Source organism: Dicentrarchus labrax, unplaced genomic scaffold (assembly GCF_905237075.1).
Source record: "Dicentrarchus labrax unplaced genomic scaffold, dlabrax2021, whole genome shotgun sequence".
NCBI classification, from domain to species: Eukaryota; Metazoa; Chordata; class Actinopteri; family Moronidae; genus Dicentrarchus; species Dicentrarchus labrax.
Window position 1 is genome coordinate 20,049,919 of NW_026136704.1, and position 27,804 is coordinate 20,077,722.

The 27,804-nt window shown below is 40.3% G+C and overlaps 3 protein-coding genes across 10 annotated transcripts; 1 reads left to right on the forward strand and 2 right to left on the reverse strand.

Annotated features, from left to right (window-relative positions):
• Nucleotides 1–641: 641 nt before the first annotated feature.
• Nucleotides 642–5,838, reverse strand: cep57 (centrosomal protein 57). Of its 2 annotated transcripts, none has more exons than XM_051397113.1 (11): nucleotides 5,571–5,838; nucleotides 4,966–5,149; nucleotides 4,439–4,639; nucleotides 4,195–4,316; nucleotides 3,920–4,048; nucleotides 3,225–3,302; nucleotides 3,004–3,099; nucleotides 2,558–2,638; nucleotides 2,205–2,434; nucleotides 1,947–2,091; nucleotides 642–1,849 (listed from the first exon to the last, which is right to left on the reverse strand). In XM_051397113.1, exons 1-11 carry the CDS (start codon nucleotides 5,616–5,618, stop codon nucleotides 1,664–1,666), a joined length of 1,500 nt encoding a protein of 499 aa, XP_051253073.1. In that variant the 5' UTR covers nucleotides 5,619–5,838; the 3' UTR covers nucleotides 642–1,663. The 2 variants fall into 2 exon arrangements, with proteins under 2 accessions (XP_051253073.1, XP_051253072.1); XM_051397112.1 differs by having other exon boundaries at nucleotides 2,555–2,638.
• A 192-nt stretch (nucleotides 5,839–6,030) lies between these two features.
• mre11a (MRE11 homolog A, double strand break repair nuclease) lies at nucleotides 6,031–11,850 on the forward strand. The gene is made up of 20 exons (XM_051397111.1): nucleotides 6,031–6,125; nucleotides 6,623–6,690; nucleotides 6,914–7,046; nucleotides 7,178–7,338; nucleotides 7,432–7,519; nucleotides 7,612–7,753; nucleotides 7,852–7,966; nucleotides 8,334–8,519; nucleotides 8,623–8,797; nucleotides 8,903–8,983; nucleotides 9,061–9,190; nucleotides 9,281–9,381; nucleotides 9,473–9,643; nucleotides 9,733–9,792; nucleotides 9,875–10,055; nucleotides 10,418–10,501; nucleotides 10,695–10,759; nucleotides 10,874–10,935; nucleotides 11,042–11,141; nucleotides 11,415–11,850. Exons 2-20 carry the CDS (start codon nucleotides 6,671–6,673, stop codon nucleotides 11,454–11,456), a joined length of 2,097 nt encoding a protein of 698 aa, XP_051253071.1. The 5' UTR covers nucleotides 6,031–6,125; nucleotides 6,623–6,670; the 3' UTR covers nucleotides 11,457–11,850.
• Nucleotides 11,851–12,558: 708 nt separating this feature from the next.
• On the reverse strand, nucleotides 12,559–27,296 carry tmprss4a (transmembrane serine protease 4a). Of its 7 annotated transcripts, none has more exons than XM_051397116.1 (13): nucleotides 27,270–27,296; nucleotides 17,842–17,896; nucleotides 17,515–17,658; nucleotides 17,158–17,310; nucleotides 16,926–17,052; nucleotides 16,702–16,821; nucleotides 16,063–16,106; nucleotides 15,524–15,686; nucleotides 15,269–15,435; nucleotides 14,825–14,920; nucleotides 14,566–14,708; nucleotides 14,275–14,427; nucleotides 12,559–13,977 (listed from the first exon to the last, which is right to left on the reverse strand). In XM_051397116.1, exons 1-13 carry the CDS (start codon nucleotides 27,279–27,281, stop codon nucleotides 13,966–13,968), a joined length of 1,389 nt encoding a protein of 462 aa, XP_051253076.1. In that variant the 5' UTR covers nucleotides 27,282–27,296; the 3' UTR covers nucleotides 12,559–13,965. The 7 variants fall into 7 exon arrangements, with proteins under 7 accessions (XP_051253076.1, XP_051253078.1, XP_051253077.1 ...); XM_051397118.1 differs by lacking the exon at nucleotides 27,270–27,296 and adding an exon at nucleotides 26,970–27,121; XM_051397117.1 differs by lacking the exon at nucleotides 27,270–27,296 and adding an exon at nucleotides 23,909–24,308.
• Between the last annotated feature and the right edge of the window lie 508 nt (nucleotides 27,297–27,804).

Below are 27,804 nucleotides of genomic sequence, written 5' to 3' on the forward strand. Positions count from 1 at the left end.
GTAATTTCATGTATGGGAGTCCATAGGGACAGTTTTATGTTGTACATCATTAACTTAAACATTTGTAAATACAAACTTGTTTATGTCTCAGCCATCACCATCACTATCTTTTTTTAAAAAAACAAGCTCAAGGAGGTTTGGGGTCAGGAGTATTTAGAATAATATTAATATATAAAAAACAATCACATTAATAATTCCTTAAATATGTTACACTAAATAGTAACATATTAAAGCAATCAAGATCAGAATGATTAAATAATTTCAGTGTTATTCCTTTTTGTTCTACAGTGAATTAAATAAGTTTACTTTAAAGGATATCGATATGTAATGAAGCATAAAAAGCATTAGGATTGTGGTAAAACAGTTGCAGATCATTTATTTTATGGGTTGTTATGACCTTATTCTGGACTGATGTTTACTGACGTCACACGTACCAGCATCAAAGGCAGATAAGACAAGTCTGTCAAAGAGGAGAACCCAACAGGAGCAGTTTTATCACAGTGGAGCAGGCCACAGGTACCAGTGCACAGTGGATCATTGGAATATCCTCACAAATAATACCAAGTAATGTGACATGGCTGGTTGACAATGCATAAGGTGATGAATATATTCAAGGTGAAATAAAGACAACAATACTGTAGTCAAATGGCAAACATAAATACTTTATTTCTCAAAGAAATACATTTTCAATCAAAAACATGTTACCCATCATTGTCAAAAAATATCTAAATCCCCTAAATATACTCATGACACACAATACGCATGCACACACATACTGAGTCTGCAATATGACACATAAAGGAGATTCAGTCATTTTAACCACATAGAGCACAGTATATGTTTGTTTAGGTCCTTCAGCAAACAATTAGGCCAATCAAACTGCAGAAATATGTATCAAACTATTCATCGCTGCAGTTTCTTTACACTACCGCTGGCTGCTGCATAAACTATGAATATCTATCTGAAAATCTGTACATATTGACCAAGGAATGTTTTAGCACCATGATATTTTGGCTTCCTTAATAAAAAGAAGAAAATATTCTTTTATTTATTTTTTTTATTCTGTGGGACTCATTAAGTCCAGGTTGTTCATTACTGTAATATTTGTTTCCACGCCCAGAAAACTACATGAAAAACTAAAGTGCAATGAAATTTTCCTGCACTCATTGGATCTTCACTCACACTAAGCTTTGAGGATGAACTGTCATGCCCTCTGCTGGTTAAAAACAAGACTGCGAGTTCAGACAGATGTTTGAGCCAACACGCCCCATGAACCAAAAATACAAGTTTCTTTAATAAAATTTATAAAGTCAATTATAAATTAAAGCCCTCTTTTTCTGCCAAAGTATGAGTATATAAATATACTAAAATGACTTATCAGAAAACTCACCTTGTTTTGATAAAATGCACTTTGGGTGAACCTGTCTGGAACTTAGCTCTGGTTTAAAAAGACAGCTTTTTCAGATGCAAATGTCCCTGATACAGTAAAAAATATAACTCTTTCATCAATGGATCATGGGTCATAAGTTCATGATAACTGGCGTGCCACATTCTGTAGTTATCATCAGTCAGTGGCTGTGTTGATGGTGACATAATGGCCATAGGTAGGTAGATAGCACCAACAAGATTAAACTAATGTGCTGTGTTCGTGTTCTGCTGGGTTTCAGTTCCGTAATGAGGTCTGCAGAGCCTTCATGTCCCTCAGCAGCCTCAGGTTCCTCCTGCTCCGCTCTCCTGGTCTCACTTTGACTGCTCCAGCAGAGCGACCTCTAGTGGACACTGTGGTCGTCACTCTTACCTCATTCCCACTGTTCGGCCTTGAATTCGCCTCCTTTCTTAACTTCTTTATCTAGGAGGTGAGACACAAAGAAGATACAGGATGGGAGTCACGAAACAAAATCTTGCTTTTGCAGTTTGGGAAGTGAATTGCTTTTGTGAGAACCTACCTGTGTTTTGTGTTTGTAGAGTTTACTGATCTGCTCTCCTTTTCTCTCCATTTTCAGCAGCAACCTCTCCTGCTCCCTCTGAAGTTCTTTTCTTTCCCGTTCAGTGACACTGGCCTCCACCTGCCTCATCAACTCGTCCTGTTCCCTGCACACACACACACACACACACACACACACACACAACACACACACACACACAGAATAAACTTTTACATTAGCCGTTCACTCCTTATAGAGCTCAGATGAGGCTACACTCACAAGCTCATGAGTCGCAGCTCCTCCTGCAGCGCTTGCAGCAGCTCCGACAATTCCTCCCCACTGGCAGAGGATGAAGAAGAAGAAGTGTCCGAATGCCTGTGACTACCTGTCTCACAGCCGTTTGCGCTGTTAGAGAGGACGCGGCTGTTGCAGAGGTGGGGCTGGTGCCGCTTCAGGAGAGACAAAACTGACTGGACGTTTGCTCGGACCGAGTGGCTGCAGCCCACTGACTGAAAGTCAGGCAGGAGAGGAGAAAGATGGTCAAACAGTGAGCTAGTGGAAGGAAAGCCCAGCATTAAAAAATATAATATAATTCTATTCCAAAACCACAAATGTATTTATGCCCATACTACCGTTCCAGCAACAAAAGGTACATCTCTGAGGCTCAGTCTGTAGTGTGGCTCTGTGTAGGACGACTGCCGTGGCGATGATTTCTGGAAAGAGAAAATGAACATAAAGAATAGTAAGATCAAAATACTCCAAAAATATGAATTTTACGATGACACCGATCATAGAAAAAAAGCTGTTCTTATTAAAAGGTTATGCGCCTTTTTAGAGAAACAAAAGCATAGAAAATGGAACTTCCATCAATTTTATACTACTTTAAAAATCTATTAGGGTATCCTAACGAATGCACTTAAATCCTTTTCAACTTGATTGAACCTGACATTCACAGATGTACTAACACTGTAGAGAACAACTCAACTGCAGCTGTCTTGTGACATTAGTTCAAACATCTGCTTTTAAAAGAGGGTAAGAAACATTCTCAGTGCACTCAAACAGAAGTAAAAGCTTGAACCTTTGATGTTGAATTCTTCTCTTTGGACTGTCTGGTTGACAGGCAAGGTGATACTGAGTGCAGCAGGATCCTATTGGCCTCCAGGCCTGTTTGTAGCTGAAGAACACAAACATACAAAAAAAAAAAAATACAACTAAGACTAAGCTTTCTTTTAGGTATAAGAAATATGTCAATAGTGAGTACAAGCTATTATAGCTAAAGAAAAATCAAAGCCATTTCACCTGATTGGCCTTATCCTGGACAAGCTTTCTTTGATGCTCCTCCTCCTGTAGTTTCATCTCCAGCTGCCAAATCTTCACCTGACACATTCAGACACACACGATCATCATTATTGTGGAAATAATAAGATGATTTAAGTTGCTTCTTGTCACTGCCCACTTAAGATTAAAACATAAATCAGCCTTTGAGATCATTCTGGTAAAGTAAGACCATATGTGGAAACATTTCTGAGCAAACAGAATGATCACACATTAACGATGTGGGATTTTAAGTTTTAAGTGTACTATAACGCTGAGGCTTGTAAATTCTAATATAAGGAACCAGAGCTGGATCAGTGCTTTTCCACCTACAGCATTTGATTTGTGACCCTCAATTTTTGAGCTGTCACGTATTCAGCATTTCACAAGAAAAAATATATAAAAGAGGAAAATTAAAACAAAACATTGTATCAAATGTGTGTTTTATTTTGTTTACTTACTCCTTTCCATAACTTGTGACCATTAAAGATGTAACTTAGGAACCCATGTGGCAGTCCTGACTCCCAGATTGAGAACCACAGCACTAAATTCTTGGATAATGTAACATTGTTTGTCTTATTTGCAGACAGATGGGCTGTGAGCAAGCTTGAGGAATTAATGTAATTCTGTCTGAACAGAAATGTACAATTCGGGACATTTCACTGTGTCTTTGTGTGTACCTCAGCGTTGTTTTGTGTGCGTGTCAGCCTAAGATACTCCTGCTCCAGCCGCTCAAGCTTCTCCAACTGGGCACGCTCAGACACTGTGTCAGACTGTTGATCAGCTGACTTGGCTGTCTCCATGGAAACCTGAAAGTGTAGAGAACAATTAATACAGTTTTACAAAACCTACCTACACTTTGGTGGCTTTTAGTCAAAAACATTCAGGAATGTAATGTTATTTGTGTAGTTTTAAGTGAAGAGTCTGATGTTAGAGCCTATGACACTGTGTTAACCTGCTGTTTGAGCAGGCTGGTCCTGTCTGCCTTGGCATTGCGCAACATCCTCCTCATGTGGTCCAGCTGTCGCTCCAGCTTCACACAGCGAGACTCTGCGGCAGCCAGGTGGGTGATCAACACTGTGGAGAAGAACAATGAGACACCTTAAGATACACATCATTTATTATTTATTTATATAAAAAATAAACATACTTAATATTAAATTAGCTTAAAAGCAATTATATCTTATCCATACACCCACCTTGATTGCAGTTGGACTGGCCACTGGTCTCTCTTTCTGTGTCTGTCTGATCATTTAAGAGTCTCCGTGCGACTTTATCTCTCTGCAGATGTGTGTGTGAGGCATCTCTCCCCAAAGTGTGCAGACTGAGCTCTGTATGTCCTTTCTCCAACTCCAACCTCCTGAGCTTCTCCTGGAGGTTCCTCAAGGCAGATAGGATCGCTACACAACCACACACACACACACACACACACACATAGATAGTGTGTGAGAGATGTGATGCATGTGACAATATAATGATATATTTCAGGGCCTGATTATAGTCATGGCGTAATAAGATATGAGTTTTAACTTTGGATAGAAGAATAGGAGGGTTGGATAGGAACTTAGAGAGAATAATGCGAAAGAATGAATAGATGTCAGTGCAGCTGAGACATTCAAGTAGTGCGGCATCATGTTGCACATGTGGTAACCATGGAGCTCTGAAACACTACAATACTTGAATGGAAACTTTGTGAAGGGAAAACAACCCATACACATGAAGTTACCTGCACTGCTAGTCTCTGGGAATGCCTTGCTGGGTGATGATGGGCGAAAGGACTGATGTGTGTGTGTTTGGGGTGTGTGATGATGCACAAGTGTGTTAACGAAGGGACGGTGAGCTGGATACTCTTTATAAGAGGACAAGCTGTCAGATACTACTCCACTGGGTGGTGGTGGTGGACAGAGCTCCTGCAGAGAAACAGAGCTAAATGTTAAACAGCATCCATAATATCAAATATTGCACACATGTTTAATTACTGATACCTACAAGGAGGTATTGTAGTGGTAGCAGCCAGCTCACAACGAGCATAAGCAGCAAATAAAGTACAAAAAGTGAAATAAATGTGAACTAAAACCTTAAATGCATGCCCTAACGGAACTAAACGTTAAAGCATGATTTGTTTGTCCTGCTCAAAACAGATAAAACACATAAAAGGTGAAAACTTCTGTATATTTTCTGGGTCTGCAACATCAGCTGGTCTGAGTTGTAGCAACTGCTGCTAGGTAGCTTTTTAGGAAAGTGTAGCTGACTATATAGTTAATCTAAAGGGTGGCGAACAGCTTGTATTCTTCCTTTCAATTTAAAGTAGGCAAAAGAAAGTAAAGCTACCTTCTCCCGCGTAGCATCTGCAGCGGGTGTTTTTGACAGGGTCTCCATTGAAGTGCAGTCAGTCCAGTCTGCTTCGTTTGTGCTAAAACCTGGGAGTAAAATGAGCAAAAATACGCTAACGTTGAGTAAAGTAAAGCTATAAACCAGGTATTTTTAAGTACGACTGACAGCTTGCTAGCTAAACGCCGTTTCTAGAGCTGCCAGTGCTGATATGGGTTGTGAAAAACATCACTTGTCAAGCCACACAGACCAGAGTTTCTGAGGGGTTTGAATGATATGTATCCCAGCCTGGCCCGCCGGACGCTGCGCACATTAATGACCGTTATGTTATGAGGGAAAGCGCAATCGGCGCGCCTTTGTGAATAAAACAAACGCAACCACAATCGCTTACCGGAAATGTAGTTCTTCCACCGCGGAGATTCTCCAGTTTAGAACGGCGACGCTTCAGAATAAAACTACAATAACTCTGAGCCCTCGGTGAGTGGCGTGGAGTGGGTTTGCAAGACTTGCCGGGATTTTGTTGGCAACATGACCAGCCCTGGAAGTTAAGAGGAGGTGGGTTGCAAGCAGTGTTTGTCCCACGTTGTAACGTTAGCTTATAGCATACACAACAAACAGTAACTGCCTAACGTTCAACAGATTGACTGATCGATATGTTAAACACTAACATGGCGTAGTTCGTGTTAGCATTGATAACTTGCACTCAAAGGTTGTTTAGCAAAAACGAAAGCTAACGTTAACTTCACTCACCATCCTTTTAGTAACTCACACTTCGGTTATAAGTTATTATTAGCTACTAACTTACTTTACGAACTGCTTATTAGTTAACTATGCTACTTAGCTAACACAAAATATAACGTTAACTAACACGATGTATTGTAAGGTCTCGTAACATGTGTTGTTTGGTGACCCCGTTTTTGTAAACATGGCAGTGTATTAGAAATCCTGACAAACAATTATGCTTCTACGACATTTCTAATTTACTCAAGTACTGTTTTTAACTGTGATATTTTTTAAATTTATCATAAAGTCACTTCTGTAATGTTCTACAGGGAAACCTTTTGTGAGGTGTAATCAGATCTCCCTTTTCCTACATCATCATGTCCTCTGGGAACACCTTGTGAGTCTGTTTGAATTATACATTTAAAACCAAAAATATTGTGATTGTGCTGGTTGGTTATTCGCAAAGCTCTTGAATGAATCACCCAATGAATAATAAATAATGTTTATATCCAGGTAATGCACAATCCAGTTTAATGCAAACTGCATTTACCTGAATAATCTACAACCCACCTACAAGCTGTGTTTATTCTTAATGACTGTACTGTGTGTGGTTTTTGTAGGGATGATGAGGAAACCTTCAAGATCTTGATCGCTACAGATGTTCACCTCGGTTACCTTGAGAAGGATGCTATCCGTGGCAATGATTCTTATAACACACTGAATGAGATCCTGAATTGTGCCAAGACAAACAAGGTACATGCAAATTGATAGATGTGGATGTGTGTGAGGGTCATGTTTATCTCTGTCTGCTTGAATGGACTTAACCAAAATCTACCTGTTCTAAATGCACACTGCTGTCTTTTTGCCTATTTGTTGGCTTACAGGTAGATTTCATCCTGCTGGGTGGCGATTTGTTCCATGACAACAAGCCGTCACGCCGATGCCTCCACAATTGCATCACCATGCTAAGACGATACTGCATGGGAGACTCTCCTATACACTTTAACATTCTCAGTGATCAGACTGTCAACTTCAACACAACCCAGTCAGTTCTGCTGTTTGTAGTGGTTATTCTTGCAAAAACATTGTCTTCTTGTTGAATGAATGTTATATTAATTCTGTTATACATGTGTTGTAGGTTCCCCTGGGTTAACTATCAGGATGAAAACTTGAACATCTCTATTCCTGTATTCAGCATTCACGGTAACCATGATGACCCAACAGGGGTGAGTTGCCTCTAGCATGAAGGAAAATTATTAGACACAAGATCTTAATGTGCAAGTGTGTCATAGTTACTTTATAATTTATTTTCCTCTAGGCTGAAGGTTTGTGTGCATTGGATCTCCTGGGTGCTTCTGGACTCATCAATCACTTTGGTCACTCCAACTCAGTGGAGAGGATAGAAATTAGTCCCATCCTCATGCAGAAAGGAAACACCAAGCTGGCCTTATATGGTCTTGGTAAGAAAGTGGGTTTTGTGTAATTTTTGTCTGCATTCTTCTAGGATTAATACAAATAGAAATGGGTGCCTCAATCTAAAATTTGTGTCTGTGTGTAGGTTCAATCCCAGATGAGCGCTTGTACAGGATGTTTGTCAACAAACAGGTTACTATGCTTCGCCCCAAAGAAGACCCAGATGAATGGTTTAACCTCTTCGCCATCCACCAGAACAGGTGGGTGCATGCATGTGTATGTTTTTGAAAAGTCTAATCTTTTAGAAAGGAAGAGCATGGACATTTTTGTCACACAGGACCAAATGCCAAAACATTAGAGATACATGTAACCGACAGACTGTCGGACTTACTGGATACTTCTCTAGCTCAGAGTAAGTATCAGAATAGAAGATATGTGCAGGGAAGGAAGCAGTGGAATTTTGGCCTTCTGTGTCTGTTAAGAGGGTGATTAATAGGTTGGCTTTCTTAACCTCACAAAGCCAGGCCTACTGTGTCATTTTAGGATTTAAACAGCTATATTTTCCAGTGTTATCCTGTTTGTTGAATTGTTATGTATTTATGTTCTCGGTGTGGTTTTTATTTCTAGGAGTAAGCATGGACCCACAAACTACATTCCCGAGCAGTTCCTGGATGACTTTCTTGACTTGGTGGTGTGGGGTCACGAGCACGAGTGTTTGATTACACCAACCAGAAACGAACAGCAGCTCTTCTATGTGACACAGCCTGGCAGCTCTGTAGCCACCTCCCTGTCCCCTGGAGAGGCCACCAAGAAGTACAAATAGACACTTACACACAGTGAATGATAGTCTTTATATTGTGAGTGTGTTTTGAAGTGAGTATGAAGTAGCCAAACTACTCTGTTTGTGTGTATCTAGACACATAGGGCTGTTGAGGGTTAAAGGCCGTAAAAAGATGAACCTGGAAAAGATCCCTTTAAAGACGGTGCGTCAGTTCTTCATCCAGGATGTGGTGCTGGCAGACTACCAAGACCTCTTCACACCTGATACACCCCAGGTCACAAAGAAGGTGGAGAACTTGTGTCATGCAAAGGTAACACTTAAAGTCACCGTGAAACATACAGAGCTCACATCTGTTGTTTAGTCATCTTAGCCTTCTTACATCTTTCTCTCTTTCTTTCTGGCTGCCATTTTGTAGGTCACAGAGATGTTAGAAGAAGCTGAAAGAGAAAGACTTGGATGTCCACTCACCCCAGAGAAGCCTCTTATTCGCCTGAGGGTGAGATGGACACACTTGCAGCCTCGTGCGCACACCTTCATATTCATGCTACATTCAAATTCTTCTGTTTTCTCCAGGTGGACTACAGTGGAGGCTTTGACACTTTCAACACTTCTCGCTTCAGTCAGAAGTTTGTGGACCGCGTAGCCAACCCAAAAGACATCATTCACTTTCTCAGACGGCGTGAGCAAAAGGAGGACATCAAAGGTCTGACACGCACTAAATCCACAGTTATGGATCCATAGATCGATGTACAATATTGTCTATTTGACATGTTTCGATCTTGGTGCTTTTCAGATGAGGTCAATGTTGACTACGGCAAACTGGTAAAAACCACAGCAGCTGAGGGGCTGAGAGTGGAGGACCTGGTTAAACAGTACTTTCAGGCAGCCGAACAGGTACCATACACACACGGATTCACATTCACATACTTACGTGGTGTCATAACACTTACTTTCATCTACTGCGTATGTGTGCATATCTTCACAGACAGTGCAGCTGTCCCTTCTAACCGAGCAGGGCATGGGGAAGGCCATTCAGGAGTTTGTAGACAAAGACGAGAAAGACGCCATTGAGGAGCTGATCACTTACCAGTTGGAGAAGACACAGCGCCACCTGCAGGCCCGAGGAGTAACCACAGAGCAGGATATAGACACGGAGGTAAAGGGGGTGGGACTCGCATGGGAAGTAGGGGCAGATGAATTGGATGTGGTACGTCTTTATAAGAGTGTATGTTTTTACATTTTTAGATCCGGCTATTCAGAGACTCCAAAAAGAACACAACTGAGGAGGAGAATGAAATCAGAGAGGTAAGTACTGACTGCACACAAGCCTGAAATGTTGTGTTGCCTGTTGTACCTAACTATGTGCGCTGTATCTCCCTTTTCTCAGGCTATCAACAGAGCCAAAGCTCACCGTTTGGAGCGTGGCGATAATCCTGGAGACAAGGACATATCTGATGATTTTGCTGATGTTACTATGGACTCTGACGAAGGTTCAGTTCCATTCCCTCCCCCCACACGAGGCAGAGGGCGAGGAGGCAGGGGGCGGGGTGGCCGGGGAAGGGGGAGAGGTGAGTTATCTGCTATGAATATGAAGCGATTACAGTTATGAAGGAGGGGGTGATCTACAGTAAATAGGGGTTAATTGGTTTAGGACAATTTTATTTTAACCAGTTAATTGTCAACATCAATCTGCATTTGTACGTTTTCCACAGTTCACAAACAGAACTGATTAGAGAAGGACCTCAAAATCCTTATTGTAGTTTGTGTAGTCTTCCACCCGTCAACACACAAATTAAGCTATCTGACTGATATATGACACTAGGATGGCACAGAGACAGTTGTTATTTAAAATGGGTTCACTTACTAAAAACAAAGGATTGTATATAATGATGTACAATGTATCATAGACTCATTTCATCTGTCCATCCAGGTGCAGCTGCCTCTGAACCAAAGCCAGCTGGTCGGGGCCGTTCCCAGAAATCCTCAACAACCCAAAGCAGAAGCATTATGCAAGGTAGTGTGAAAATACGTGTGGTGATCTGCAGACACACAAGTTAATGTTCTGTATACAGCATGTCAGACTGAGGCATCACAGGCAATGCATAAAATCATATTTTGTTCTACCAGTGTATGAATCTGTTGGCTTTCACCTTCAGTCCTCCCTCAATGTGTCTCTCTTCTCTCTTCCTTTATACCTCATTCTTCAGCGTTTCAAGCTACATCCCAGAGATCATCTCGGACTGGAGCCACCCCATCTTACACAGCAGATGATGTAAGTCAAATGACGATGCATATGCAAACAGTAAACGCACACCTCCTTATATATACATCTTTAAGTAAGCTGTACCATCCTCCAACCTTGCCTCTCATTTTGATCCATCTCCAGATGACCATTGATGACTCAGATGAAGATATACCGGTAGTGAAAGCAACCCGTCCCCCTTCAAGGTATGTTGGATTTGGTCGACAGTGTCATAGTACTGTCCTTCAAGAGAGAAAAAACCTCCACCAGCCGCATTATAAAACTATTGTGTCTTCCTCTTGCTTACCGCAGACCAGCTCCGTCGTCATCCTTCACTAAGTACAGCTCTCAGAGCCAGAGCCAAAGCCAGTCATCTAGAGGAGTCGCATTTGATGACAGTGATGATGATGAGGTAAAAGACGATCAAAGAAAATGTTATAGCATGTATCTAGAGACTATATGGTTCTTTCCCCCCATTGGTTAAAAGGGACTTGACCTGTAAAGTGGGATTGCTTTGTAACCATATACTTTTGTGGGATTTAAAACTTACGTGAATTCCTGTTTTCTGTGTAGGACTGTAATTAATCTCACATGAACTTAACTATACTTGATTATCTTAATTTTCCAGTTTTCCCTGACCATTTTGTAATAATTTTTCCATCTTAATTTCTTTTTCTTGATACAGGATAACCCATTCAAAGGCCCCAGCCGTAGTTCACGGAGATAACCATGAGTGCATCTATCATGTAACACTTATTAACATTGTTGATATTCCAAAAAAAAAAAATCTAGCAAGTGTGTTGCTGCTGTGTTTTTCTGAAGGATTTCAAAGTTCATGTTTCAGTTTGCTAAGCACTTTCTTCCTAACAATAGATAATTAAGTTGATCAGCTACTGTTGCTTAAAATAAACCTATCCAGTCAGTCAGGTTTGGTGAAAGTGTTTAGCTAAAAGGCTGTAAGGGGAGCAAAGTGGAGGTGGCTTTCAGACAAGACTTTGCAATCTCATTTGTTAGCCAGCACCTGAACTTACCAATTGGTCGAGCGCATCTGCTACTGCACATCAACACTGATACATGTTGGGTTTTGTCATTGGAAATAATAAATGTTTTTTCATATATAATCAACAGTCTGTGTGTTTTTTAATTATAGTCTGTAAGGTTGTAGCTGCAGAGTCAAGCATAGCATCATGTGGACATAATGTGTCTGGACAATTCTCATTTCCCACTTGGCTCTTTGTATTAGCCATTTGTATTCTGCTGTTTCTTCACTTTTTATTGAACAGCTCATTTATCTGAAAGAAATTACACCGATGGAACCCCATACCCTTTGCCTGCTGCTAAAACTGGTTCTGTTCAAGGTAGAAATGCAAAGTGTGTAAAGTGGTTGTTGAAGGTTGAAAACTGGTCACAGAAAATGACAGCTATCCACCACAGGGGGGCAATATAATGAAGTTGAAGGTACATTGTATTTTTCAAAATAAAGGTCCCATTAAGATGCAGCACAGCAAGGCAGATACTTGGAACAGACTTTTATTTAAAGTCAACGTTTTAAGTTATTTTTTATTCATTCAATTATTAATTTAACTTTATTGCACAATACCGTGTCATTTTAAACCAAGTTCCGCTGATGGAGTATGACATTTGAGATGAACATTTCTATTTGTATCACCTATTGCAATTTACATAAATTCTGTTCCCTGTAGTTCCTTGGTCAGAGGGTGTATGGGCGTGGCTGTGAACAACACTGAATGGAACAAGCAGAGATCCCGTTTCCAGCACATACACTTGTTCAAGTCAGTTGCAACAAAACAATGGTTCCAGTTGCCAAGTTAAAGAAGAATGTCTTTATTATATTTACAGGTATATAAAAATTGACAAAATGTACCATATTTACAGACAAAAGTTATCAGCTACCGTGGCATTCACTATACTGTATGCAAAGCTTGAAAGAAATGCTATTCATTTCCAGGTAACCATCAGTATAATACAATATGTTGACAGTTATTTTTAAATGCAGAAGGGGCAATTCTTACTTACTTTGTGCAGGTCTCTATAGACCAGAGAATGATAAATAAACTTATTATTTTACTTTGCCACAAATTGAATAATTACTTAAAAAGGAGAAATAATGACAGTTGATGGTTTTGCTTGAGTGTACAATTGTACATACTATACTGCTTGTTTCTCACTTTTAAAGTTTAGGAAATTACATATTTTTGTATTTAAGCTTAGTTTGAAGGCAAAAACAGCTCTGAACATTCTGGCTGCTGTGAGAGTTTTCTTAAGGCACACGGGTTATATCTGATTTTATATCTGATTGCACTTTGAAACTCAACGTGGAGGCACTATAAACCCATAACTGTGATTTGAGTTATAGTCGTCAGTGCATTATTAGAATAGTTGAATCATCTTCACATCTAGTAAGGTCAAGTAATTCTCATTTTCCACTTAAAGTGCTTATGTAAGTCCATTTGTGGTAGGAAACAAGCACACCATCTGTGCCGTAAAAAGGTGCATTTCCCCTTGAGGGGCACATCAGATCTACTGAATCAGCACCATAAAAGCATTAAACTCCTGCGCTTGGAGTGACTTTTACAATATCGGTGATATTAACCTGAGGCTTCACACTGACTTCTGCTGGCAATAGTATAGCACAGGTTCATCCTGTCCATCACCTTTCTTTACCATATGAACCCTCATATCACATTCAAAAACCTAAAATCTTAGCACACAGTAATAAAGTATATTATATCTGAGGTCTGCCAGTCTATTAAGGTCCGAAATCTTCACAGTTAAAAACAGTTTATTGCCATGTCTTCATGTCAATGGCAGAGATCAAATATTCTATTTTCATTTGATATTATTCTTGCTTTAAAAAAAATGCATGAATCAGTGAATTGGGTCTGTTGAATTACAACATTGTAAAAGCTAAAAACAGTCCAGACTGGCCAGCGACAGACAAACAACATAAATATACTTGTCCCCTGAGATAAGAACCTGAAATGGCACAAACCACACCTGAAAAAGTAAGTTTGTGTGAATTGTGTGTGTCTTTACATGTGCAGTGTTTTTGTGTATGGCTGTGTTAATCTGTGTTGCATGATATATCTTCAACTTCCCCTTTCTCTCTGGCTGTCTCCCATGTCCAGTCAACCACATTGAAACAAAGTGTTTTAGTTTCACAGTCTATCCAAGGTAGACTGGACTGGAGTAGCTGCTCATCATGGTGGTAGACCTCAGGGGTTTTTCTGGAGAAGGAGGAAGTAAAAATGATCAGGACAGGCATTGTATGTATTGCAGTTCTTTTTTGTCTACATGCTATTAGAGTACGTGTTTAGCCAAATAAATGTGACTCCTAGCTCCACTCCGCCTCACAGTCTTCTTCAGCAAATTAAGTTTGGTCAGTTCAATAAAAAGTTTGATACAGTTAAACTGATCAAACTCCATCCTCTTAAGGTAGACCTGTAATGTGGCTTAAAGCTACATAAAAAGCTAGTAAGACGACCTTATGAACACAGACACTTAACATTTTCTGTATGCTGTACCTCAACGACTGTATGAATCCAGTTCAGCATCTCTTCAACGTTGCAATAGACACCTGGCCTTCTCTCCCGGGCACAGCCCACGCCCCAGCTCACCACTCCTACCAGATGCCACTTAGAGGATGTGAAGTACACCAATGGACCCCCACTGTCCCCCTGGGATCCATAACATTCAGAACATATTTTTAAATATATATACACTCCACACACACATATCTTGAAATGGATCCAATTTAAAAAGGTAATACATTATAAATGTAGTTGTAGATTAAAAATATTATTGTCAGTAGTTACCTGGCAGGCATCCACTTTCCCCTCTAGGTAACCAGCACAGATCATCCTTGGGGTTATGGCACTACCATACACTGTGGGGCTAGAACAAGTAGTCTGGTCTATCAGAGGGATAATGGCCTTCTGTAGTGAAGGAGAAACCTTACCTGGAGACAGAACAAGGATGCAACGGTTGAGTTAGAGTGGTCACTTCAGAGTTTACTTTTCTTGTTTATAAGGTGACGGCTGATGATGAGGAAAGGTAGTGTTTAGGGTTTCTTACCGTTTTCCTCCAAATATCCCCAGCCAGTCACAACCATGGTGGCTTCAGCAGCAAGACCAAAGGCTTTGGGAGGTAGACAAACCGGCCTGCGGTTTACTGAAAGACAAGGAAAGTGCATTCATTTTGAAAATTGTAGCCTTTAGGGTTCTTACTATTACTCTATTATTCATAGCTTTGGCGGTTTAAAAGGTACAGTTAGAGTTATCATTACAATGGCTGAATTTAACCTATAGTGAAGAGTTAGTTTCATATATGCACCACTAGAGGGCAATAGATTGAAATCTACTGAATTTACTGTATGTCCTTACTTTCTTTAATTTCAGCTACAGACTCTACAAGGTCAGTTAACCAGTATGCTAAATAAGATACCACTCAGTAAGGGGCAGTGATTACGGTTGGTGTGTTTTAAGTAGTAAGTAAGTTAGTATTAAATTAAACTCTAACCTCCCACTGAGATTGGGCTGCTTAGTCTCATCAGTGCTATGTCATAGTCATTTCGGGCTGGATCGTAGTCTCCGTTCAATATGATCCTGTCCACATAGGAACCTCCGAGTGTGCCCATGTATGTCCGGCCTGACACCACTCTCCAGCGACTTAGCTCCTTTTTACTGCTGCAAGGCCCAAAAGAAGGAAACAAGTGTGAGTGTGTTCATGTATTACATGATTATTGCAAAGTAACTGGTATACAACTATACTGACCCAGTAAAGCAGTGGGCGGCAGTGGCAACCCAACGCGGCGACACCAGCGAGCCGCCACATACATGGTTGCCTCCCTGCTGCAGGCTAACCTGCCATGGCCAGTTCTCAATCAAAGCATCTGTGCCCCCGACAATACGGTCCTGAAGGCCCACCTGTCCACAGTCTGATAAACAAAGTTATCTTGTTATTTCCAAAGATAATTTTCTTTATTGTGGTTCATTTCAAACTAACTTTTATTTTATGTCTTTGTGGATTTATCCCTTTAGATCCTTCTATTCAAACTGTAAAGGTCAGGTTAGACGAGTTTCTTTTCCTCCACAGACTCTTTTGATTTGTCAGAAAGAACGAAGTGAACTACTGTCACATGTTGCTAAGAAAGAGTTTTTGCTGCTTACTGCAGACGTGTATGGGCCTGTTATTATGAAACTGCTCTCACAACCACGTCATCTTCCACCCACCACCCATGAGCCCCACTCTGCCTGGTTAAAAACTGTAAACAATGTTAGTGACAGTGGTTGCCATCTAAAAATAAAACTCACCTGAACAGGACAAAGAAACCACAGAACCAGATCTGCATACACTGCTGTTGGAAAAAAGGCAGTCATCAAATACAATACACATGTACCACAAATAGCCACAATTAGTCAAACAGACAAAATACACAGTCAAATGTTGACCTAACTTCTACCCTGTGCTGAACTTTGTCTCGGTTTCTGTTCTCCTCTGTGTAGAAGTAAAATACCTGTTTTGTTCACTTTCATACGGGACAGAGGGAACAAAAACTGGAATTTTTTGTCTTTTAGGAACAGAAACTGTGAGAACAGGGACACATTTCATCTATACAAGAAACATATATGAACTAAAATAGAAAGAGAAAACAAATTAAGAATTTTGTGGCAAACAGAGAAAGGAATATAAAGGGGGAAGAGAGAATATGTGTATAATATGCTTTCTTTTTGAATACAATGGCCACTTTCTAGTTCAGCTCTCTGTCAACAGCTACGTCTTTGTTGGCCTTAACATAAAACTAATATTAAAAGCAACGGCACACAGTAAGAGTTTCCTACACGGATCAGATTCATCAGATCTATGAGGAACTGACAAATAACGTCAGTTAGGAGTTGGGAGGTTAAAAGTGTTTGATTTTGATTTGATGACAGATGTGTGGCCTCACTCACCGGTCAATGGTAGCCTGATGTATGGGTGTGGTCGTAGTCCCGGGCCTGACAGCTGTGAATGGTCCAGTTTTCATGGAAGGTATTAACTTGTCCACTGGGACACTGGTGCTACGAGGTTTACTGTAAAGACAGAGTTGAGATGATGTAAGACTTGATATCTGGTCTAATTACAAATCATTAAATTTGCAACACAATCTATTCATCCTTGCTGGGTGTGAACTCACTATGTGTATCCCAGTTGTTTACACGCTGTCTGTGTGTGCTGCTCGGTCCACTCATCCCCACACACACTCCGCCAGCCTGAGCCTGGACTGTACACCTGTAGGACGTGCTGAGCCAAGGTGAGACGCACTGAAGGTAGGAGTGGTACAGAGAGGAAAAAAAGAGTCAGGGGAGTTGTATTTTTGTTTTTGTGTCTGTGATAACAACCGAGAAAGAGTCAGGTGTTTGTTTTACCTGGAAAGGTAGTGTTGACCGTAAAGCTTGACACACAGGTAATTTCATCCTCTCCTCCAACACAATCGTTGTTCCCATCACATGCTTTGTCTATTGGGATAAACTTCACTGAACGCTTGCAGAAGAAATATTTGCTGTCAATCAACTGCTTAACTGCAGGGAACAGGAGTGGCAGATGGGAAGAGAAGGACAGTACACAGGTTAAACCAGCATTTTGCTTGGATGGTTTGATAAACAGTGAGTGACACATAGTCCTCTTGTGAATCTTACACCTTTGCAAAACATGTTTTTCTAGTATTTAATGCCATCCTGTGGTTTCTTTCAAGGAGGAAAATACTGCTGAGAAATCTGACTTACTGAAGTATGCTGCGGTGGTCAGTATACCCAATACCACCACAACTGTCAGGACAGTCAGCAACACTCTCTTCGTCTTAGACGCCTTGTCCTTCTGAGTCTTTGGAGCCGTCATGGGCCTTCTGTGGCGGCCTGGCCGTGGAACCACTGGGAGGAAGTGGAAGGAAAATCACATAGCAATGGAGAGAATTAATCAAGGGGATAAAGTGTGCACTGAATGTGCTGTAAGTTCTCAGTACCATCCCACACTACCATATTTAGCACAACATTCATCATCTTCCATCAGGGCAACATACATTAATATGGAAACAACACCAACTAACAGCTTACCTGGCTGCCTGGGATTCAATGGTCTAGTGCTGTCCTCAGGCACCTGGGCGATTGTCTGAAGAAGGAATAACAAAGACACGCGAGACAAGATGAACACAGGTGTCAAAACACTCTGCATTTCAACATGGCTTGCGAGAACATACAGTGCGTGTGTGTGTTTAGATGGAGATGGAGGTTTGTGGTTGAATGTGCACGTTTCCATGTAATTATCTAAGATTTGATGGTCTGCTTGCATTGACTTTTTGTGCCTATTTTCAGGTGGTTGTTTAAATATGTGTGAGAATAAATTGCATCTATTCGTTCAAAAACGCTACACAACTTAGAAAACTTGAGCCATGTGCAAAACAGGAATATAATATAAAGACGGGAGGAGCCACAAAGGATTACCAATTGTGCACACATGGAACATAGTGTGCCACTAGGAGTTGACACGTTACACCCCTGTGCATCTGGCAGTCCATCCTTATGCTGCAGGCAGTTCCCATCCCCTGTTATCAGACAGACCCTCACCTCACCATGAAAGTGATAGACTCTACTGAGTTCTTCCTTCAAATGCAATTGATATTGTACTGTAATTTTACAGGATGTTATAGAGAGCGGGGTGGCCGCCCTTCAACCAAAGGAGCCAGCTTAAATACCAATGCTACTCGAGTGTCCTTGAGCAAGGTATCAGCTGTAACTGTAGTTGTATAATTATATGCAGTACATTTAAGTTTGTATTGTGTGTGTAGGAAAAATACAAAATGAATGATAGTAGATTTGTTCCAATTTCAACCCTATTGGTTTTGCCCTTTTTAAACAAATAAGAATTAACATATTTTCACTTGATAAATGAAAATGAGACCTGAAGGGGTAAAAATATCCAATACTTAACAAGAAACACACAAAAAAAAAAAGATTACAGAAAACTAACTAATATTATCTGTAGCAGACATAAGTATTTAGTTCTTTTTTCTTATCTTGTTTTTATTTTTCAACCCCTCAGATTTAACTTGTGGCCCCCATGCTGGGTCCTGGCTCACAGGTCGGGAACCGCTGTAGGTCCTCCCGAACTTAACATACCACAGTTCGCCAGACAAACTAGTTTCATTGAAGTCAAACATTTTCATTTTTACCAGGAGGAAGTTACACACAAACATTATCCGCTCTTACCGGGAGTTTGATCAGGTCAGCCCGTTCAGTGGAGCCACACGTCGGGACTGTTAGCTTGGCGCTGTGGGTGTATGGACCCATTTAGCCAAAATAGGAAAGATGCAACTCCCGGTGAGTACTCGTCTTATTTAACGTAATTCACTGTTTCTGTCTTGTTGGCTACTATAACCAGTCTAGGTTCATGAGTTGTTTGGAGAGTTGGAGGGTTTGTGAACCCCGTGGCTTTATATCATAGCGAGGACTGGACGGTAGGTGTGCTGCTACCTGCGGTCAACAAAGCTAAAGCTAAGCTAGCTGTTGATGGCTAGTAACGTTAGCTAACGTTAGCTAATAAATACCGTTTGACTTTAAACACGTCACAATGTGTAATATATACACGCGCAGTTATTTACTTAAAAATGTATTGATCCGGTACAGTTACTAATTAATTTGCCTGTTAAAAAATTCAAGTATCACAACATTAAAGTTTTGTAACGTTAATTAGATTACTTCCCGTTACTTTTGGGTTACGTTACTTCTGGATTACCTGAACACCAAATTATGCGAATGGAGACAAGAGAAGAGACACATCGATAACACAGATTGATAAGTGTATTATATAAGATAACAGAACAATGTAACATTTAAAAAGAAAACCATTTTTTTTTAGCATTAGCAGCACTGTTTGAATTGAAAACCCGCTATATAATCCTTATTTTTACTTAAAGGGACATTGTGTAGGAATTTCTCCCATCTAGCGGTGAAACTGTATTTTGCATATTTCAAACGAATAGTGCTCTCTAGTGCCTCGCGTTTTCAAATGCGTATTGCAACTACGGTAGCCGTCATGTACCAAAAAGCCTACCTCTGGAGGAGAAAACAGGCAACTTCAGCGTCCCTTTGAAAGTTTTTCTCCTTCAGTAGCTCTTTCCACCTGGGAAAAGCTACCCTGATGTTTACCCTCGTTTTTTGAATTCTCCGGTCACGTTGCCTTTTTAATTGCCTTTTTCGCTTTTTTGGCGACGAGGATTCCTTCTCCTGTGGCTCGGCATAAGTATGACCCTCCATTATTAACTAAAATGCAGTACAGACTTTCAAATGTGCCGGGGCAGTGACAAGCGCCTCTCACTGATCTCCTTCTCCGTTATAGCTGGTTTCAGTCATGTGACGCTGGCTCTGAACGAAAACGCGTTGTGGATTAGCGAGACAGGTAGGCTAGTGCTTTATGTCCCTCTCGGCGATTATAGTTTTTTAAAATGGCCGAACGACATGGAAGCCTCCATGGACTTGCCCGTCCAATGTATGTACAGATAAGAAATCTTCGCTTACGAGGATAAGTCAGATCATTGGCAGAGGTAATTTTACACCAATGAGGACACATTTATGAATGAAGACATTGATTTTAGCTAATAAAATACTTAAAACACTACACAATGTCCCTTTTAATGTAACTGTAATCTGATTAAGTATTTTTCTGTAACTGTAATGGATTACAATTACTTTTACTTTACAGTCCAACACCTTTAAGTAAGGATGGAGTAACCTAGCCTGTGGAAGATTGATTTCCTCCAAGAGGGTTATTGGTCATATATTAATTCAATATGGAACAGTGCATTTTATTTTTAAAAACAGAACAATCACATATTATATGGGACGGTTGGCAACCCTCATTGTCGCATTGCTTTTGCATTGTCATTTGATACATATTATAAACATATAAAATATATCTGCTTTAAAGCAAATTAATACGTATTGTAAATTATTAAATTAAATTAATAGGCTTATTTTGTCCTTGAGTAATTCTTAAAGAGGGTTCTGTGTAGTGAGTTATTACATTTCCAAGTTACTTGACTAAACTGATGTTGTCACATGATCTTGACTCCACCAGTCGATTAAGCAGAAGCACAGTGGATTATGGGATATTGAGTGCTACAAGTATACACCAGTTATGTCGTCCAAATTCAGGCTAAAGAAAGCTCCATTTCTCTGCTGAATTTGGCCACAGCTAGTAAATAAATCCCTACCAGCTCTACCAGATAGTGTAGCATGTGTGCTTTTATTCATCAAAGGTGAATAAGAAGTACTACAGCGTTATAGCTCAAGAATCACATCTGTATGGCTGCGGACTGGGCTATTTGAAGATTTCAGCAGATGGTTTAAAGTTACAGAACGACGGTTGGAAGAGCACTGTCGTCTACCTGCTGTTCTTCCTTTGTCTTGTCCTCACTGCTTTTCATTCATTGGTTGAACTACAAACATTTTTTACAGTATACAGTATATTTGTCAGTTGATACTTTGTCTAGTGCATATACTTTTATAGGAAATGCCAGAACCATAACTAAAAAACAAACTGGGAACACTGCTATTTTCACTTCTCCTTTTCCCTATTTGGTAAGTTCCCTCATTTGCTTATTTCTTTGCCACCAGGTGCCAAAAGAAACGTTTGAAATGAATGGCTGATACAGTCGTTTCATGTCCACAGTGAGCTGTTGTCAGTCAAATGCAAAGTACAAGCAAAGTGTATAGACTCTATAAAGAGAGAGCGGCAAAGAATGTTGTTGGGCAGGTTTTTTTTGGGGGGGGGGGGCTCTTTCCCCTGCTATGAATCAGCTCTGCTTGCCGAGACTATTTTACTGAGAAACTCTCAGTGGCACTCTTATGTACGTCAGCATTTCAGATGGTCAAAGCATAAAAGATGCATACGTCAAAGACCCAGACACTTTTATGCTTTCCTCCACATGTGGTGCCCTCAGATCTCTCTTAGATTTCTCTTTACTGAAACAAGGAGTGTTTTACACCCTGCAGAATTTTGGTATGTATCATGAGCATTGTACTCACTTCTAGTAAAATGAAAAAATTTGGTTCATAGACTTAGTTAGCCGTATATTTTTCACTTTATATAGCAGGATGTTAAATGATTCTGAGATAAACTCTCTTCTTAGGGCCTGTCCTCACGAATACGCGGCCTCACCCAATACGATGTTGTTTGGAAAAAAATCTCCGTAAACACAGCGTAGTTTCCAGAAATATCTGCATCCACACGGATTCACTGACAACGACCCAAAACGCTGTAGTACATATGCCAGGCCTGTATGTGGCGCTGTGACGCCGCCACACCAATACACTAAAACTGGAAAAGAAGCCATGGAGCATGCGCTGTTTACGAACAAGTAGTAGTAGTCCGCCGTTGTTGTTGGTATGACGCGTCTAGCGGCGGCGGCTGAGGTTAAAGGCTAGAGAGGCGGGGCTAATACGTCATTGTTTCGGAAAAAATCAGTTTCGCCGTCCTGGCGACTCCGTGCAATCCGCCATTTTCGGATTTTCCCACTCCGGGACCCGTTTCCATAAAATACAGTTTTCACACCCCGAAAACGCCGTATCCGTCTGGACGCGAGGCCTTTACGATAAAGTATTTATTCAGAATCGAGAAAAACGTATTCGTGAGGACAGGCCCTTAATTTTCCCAAAAGTTTTAAGTAAGTCAAGTCTGATTGATGCCATACAGTACAGTTTACGGAGCCTAAAAAAAACCCCAATTAATACACACCCTGAAAACAATCAAACACACTCATCACTGATACCAGCTGGCAGAAATCTAAGTGAAACAAACAACTATGGATAAAAAGCAAGTCATCATCACATGGTGGTATGTGAGTTGATTAAGTGAGAAGAATAAAGGCAGGATTAAAGAGTGCAAAGAAAGAGGTTCATCCACCCTGGGAAACCAGAAAGATGGCTAAAGACAGTCATGAGGCTGAGAGTGGACAAAAACATATTGCTATGACGATAGTGCCTACTGGTACTTGGTAACATGACTAACATAAACCACGTTATGAGCCACAGCAATATTTCAAAACAATCATGGCACTAATCAAGCATTGTCATCATGTCTGCAGTAATGGCAAACAGGTTTAACCTGATTTTGTATTTCTTTTTTGAGTCAGACTGACCCATATAGTGGATTCCAGCCAGGTAACCCAGCTTTAGTGGGAACTGCTCCAGCTCCAGTGAAAAAGCATAACTGGGTCAGCCTTAGCAGATAAAAGCCTTGACATGGTAAACCTTTTGTTGAAATGAGGTGTTCCCCTCACTGCTTCTCAGTTTAGCCGGATTACGTTCCTTTCAACTGAAACGTTTACAAAAGGGCTTTTGAGGCTACGCGTGACATGTTGGACGAGCATTAATCAAAGGCAGAGATGTAGGTTTAGATATTTAGATATTTTGAAGCATAAATAAAGCACATGCTCATTTATATGGGCAAAAGTGCACACTTTAGTTAGTGTCGTGTAGGCTACACTCACTAACAGACAGGCAGGTCCACACACATATGCTGACTCATATAATGAGCTTGACCTACTTAAAATAAACTGTAAACTGTTATATAAACACAAGTCAAATAAAACTAATAGGTGTCAGCTAGGGCTTTTTGATAAAGGTAAAACGTGTAACAAAACAGCATTATAATGAGCCCATCATCATGATATTAATAGTTTTTTTCAGTGAAAATGGAAATTGTGATCGTAATAGGATTTCTTTGGCATGCAACTTTAGTATCGGCTAGATCAGTATGAACCAAAACTGTTCCTACCTGCACCAAAAACTGCCACGGATCACACCCCTTTTAATAAAATACTGTTTAAAGCAAAAGGCAACATATGCTAAAGCATATCAACAGCCTACTGTATGTGCTCCCATGTAGTTGCATATATAATATCAAACAATAAAAACATAGCTGAGTTGTGAGCCAGTACCTTACAGAAACAGGTTGAGCACCAGTAAGCAAACACAGAGAACATTTAGTATGTCTTTGTACCTCAGAATGATAACAAACACGTTACCAGGATATGATATTCAAATGTCCCCTCCAATGCAAACCAGTGACACGACTTGCCATCTTCTCAGTGAATATGTTGATCCTATGTCCAGTTGCACTCACCCACATGATGTAGTTGTCGTTCTTGGTAAGGCCCAGATGTACCTCATCCAATACAGAGCAAAGCGTAAAAAACTGCCCTCCCTCCCTGGGGGTGGCACTCCCCAGAAACTCACTGTCCGCTGTATGTCCTTCGTCCTCTTCCTCTCACCCTCCCTCTCCACTTGCTTAAACTACAAAACCTGGTTTGATTCAGTCTCTCTCTTGTCTCTACCTCTCTCTCTCCCCTTTTCTTTCTCCAGCAGTGTAACTGAATCTGGGTTGAAGGGTACCTGACTTGCCCCTCTTTGAAACCCAAGGGCTGTAATAAAGAGTGCTGGTGTGTAGCGTTGTTTCGACACTCTGCAGAGCTGTTTTTGAATGCCCAAGCCCTGCTGACAAAACAAAACAAAACTGAAGTATTCCAGGTAACCTGAGACTTGAACCCTCCTCTCTCTCTCTCTCTCTCTCTCTCTCTCTCTCTCTCTCTCTCTCTCTCTCTCTCTCCCTACCTGTGTGCCTTCCCCTGTCTTGTCCCTCCTCCCACACACATCCTCCCTCTCCAAACTTTTTAAACCCTTAGGACATAAAGCACACCATCTCTTTTTTTCCACCTTTTGTGTCTTTTACTCCTGCGCACCTCTCCAGTGCCTCTTTGCCTCTCACATTGTACCCAAACATACACAGCCATGCATCTGTATAGATACAAATACATGCAAAACTGTAGACGTGACACCTATAAACCCAGACACACTATGAAGTTAAGAGTGGTGTGTGTGTGTGTGTGTGCGAGCGCGCAGTAACATGCCCTGAGGCTGAGGTGTGTGTCTTTTCTCATGTGTTTTGACAGGTGTCAGTTGGTATCAGTCAGGAGTTCCTGTCTGACATCAGATTGTGACTCATGCAATGCCACATCACACAACAGGAGCGCAGGAATATGACAAACACACTCAATGCCCTACAGTCTACAGCCATGCTAGGCCCAGCGGTGCTTTTAATGCTAACACATTTTTTGTTTTGCAGGTATAATGTCTACATATATCTATACACAATCTTAGTGTAGCGTGTTAGCATGCTACCATGTGATAGTTAGGACTGAACTCAAATTTCAGCTGAGGCTGAATGTCATTAGTTTTGCAGGTATTTTGTCATGAACCAAAGTATTGGACAAATAAAAACTGACATGATGATAGCGATAAATTGAAAGTAACCATTATTATATATATATTATAATTTATCCTGAGGAGGACATCGATGTCTGTACATAATTTATGGCAATCCATCCAATAGTTGTTCACTGAAACAAAAATGTCAGAGTCACCTACGTCATACCTACGCTATGCAGAATTAAACAGCATATTTCTGCCCTATGTGATTTGAAGTGTTAAACCACCCTATAAGGGTGCACTTAATGACCACTCTGGTCACTAGGTCAGTGCTTCTAAAAATTAAGCCACTGTGAATGTTATGGGACACTGAGCATAGACAACTGATGGAAAGAAAAACTGGGAGAACGAAGTTGGCTGAAGAGAAAGAGTCATTGTTAGAAACAGCAGCTGATTGTGTTGCTTGACCTGGACTATTAAATGCAATGAACCTTAAAGCTCACTCCCAAACTTTCCTCACTTACTTTTTACTAACTATAAAACTTGGTCTATAAACTCAGCAAATGTCTGACTCTGTACAGTACATCCACAAATAGATTGATAAGTGTATTAATGTAGGTAGAGAGCTTTCTGAATGGATCAGTTTGAAGCTGATGACTTCTGAACGTTCTCCACACAAGGTCTCTTTCAACCAATAACCTCTGTTAACCTTGTTGATATTCAGGTTTCAATACAGTTGCCAAGACATTTAGAGGCTCCACCCTGGTATGATATCTTATGCACTGACCTCCTTTTGGGTGTTTGCCTGACTAAGTGTAGGTAAAGAGAATATAGTGTCATTTAGATAGGTGTATCAGTTACATCAGTTATAGAATGATAGGGTCCAAAAAAACCCCGACATCGTTAATCATACACTGTCATCAACTGTGTGTATGGTAAATCACCCATTTTCTTTCCCTCTAATATGACACATTTTCCTTTTACAGTGTAACTCACATGAAGTCACAATGACTTCAGTGTCACAGTCCCAACATTTATCCTGGCTGACATGGTTGAACAGTGACTGACAAGATGTTTGCACATGTTTAAAAGCACAATTCTGAGATCTAATAAATCTATTGTACGCCCTTCCTTGATTTATTGTTCAGAGTCAAACTGCTTAATTTTGTTCATAATCCCATTAGTGCTCACAGCCCACTCATTTGTTAATTATTCTACATTTTATTGTCAATGATGCCGTCACTACTGTTTTCTTTTGAAAATGGGCCCATGTAAATCACAAGGACAACTAAATATACTGCTGACCTTCTGGACATTTTATAGTCCAGATAGGTTACATATTAACAGATGAGTTTAGGGCTATTGCTATGTTGTATCTTACAGCGTGATCTTTGATCACATTGAAGTATTTCTTTTGATTGCAAGATCAATTTTGAACATAGCGAAAGAAACATGAACATGGAAAACAACTGTTGTTTAATGAGAATAAAAATCTAATCTCTTACTTGCAAAACAGCTTATTAAATTGTACTTAGTTCATTTATTTTAATTCACCATATAAACAGAATTTGAGACCTTCAAACCTTAACTTTAGTTCATGTTGTTTTATACATTTCTGATCACAAGGAACCCTAAAACACTGTCATCAAGCAGTACTGACTAACACTGATTTAAAATCTGGACCTCCTTCAAAGCTTTGTGCATCTTCTCCAGACTTGCAGTTTACTAAAGTTGAGTTATTTTCTTAGTTTGCTGAATTTGCGAAACACCACAACATAATATCATCAAATCATCTACCACTCATATAGAATACCTTTCATTCTTCTATTCTCCCACACAATAATTTTTTAAAAATGTGATACAAACAATCATTCTCAAGGTGCCAGGACAGCAGAAGTAGTAGTAGTAGTAGAAGACTAATAAAAAGCAGATCATGATTACACACACAAAATTTCTCATACCACTGAACTCTTTCTCACCTGTAAAGTAGCTGTCACTGCTTGTCAGAAAAGCATCTGAAGGTTAGTGATCAATCAAACTGGTTGAGAAAATGATTTTCCTGGTGGCTGAAGTTCAGCATCTTTCTCTGTTGAGTTTCTCAACTGACCTTTTATTGTTTCCACAGGGAACACCCTTCAGTTCCTTCATTCCCTGCCCTCCACTTCCATGCAAACAATTTCTCTCTCTCTCTCTCTCTCACACACACACACACACACACACACACACACACACACACACACACACACACACACACACATATACACCCCCCCTCAACTTACCATCAGAGCCATTACACCACCAGCTCCCCACCAGTCAAGGCGCTTTCTTTGTCTGCACAGGTGTGCATTTTGTGAAATCTGATATTATGTCCGAGAAACGTTCAGGGAAGTGCTGGTCGATAAATAGCTGTTAATAATTAACACCTCCATGTTTGATGTTCCCTGAACTCTAAACAATGTATGTTGTCCCTTTCTTGTCTGTGAAAGCCACATTTTAACTAAATGCTTTTAACAAAACTGTTTTTTTTTTCCTTTCTGAAAAAGGACCAAATATTGTTAGAAATGCTTCAAATTTAAAAGAAAAGTGTCTCAAAAAGCCATTTTTGTTATGTAATAGATTTTAGGTTAAATAGAGGAATTAAAAGAAATGGAACTTGTGACAACATATGAATGACATTTCCTGGATACAAGACAAAAGAAGAAGGGGAAACAAACATGACTACCAAGAATTGTCTACATTTACTATCATGAGGTTTAATTGTGATCCAAGTCCAGCATCATTGTCCTTTGGGAAAAAAAACATTTGAGACATATT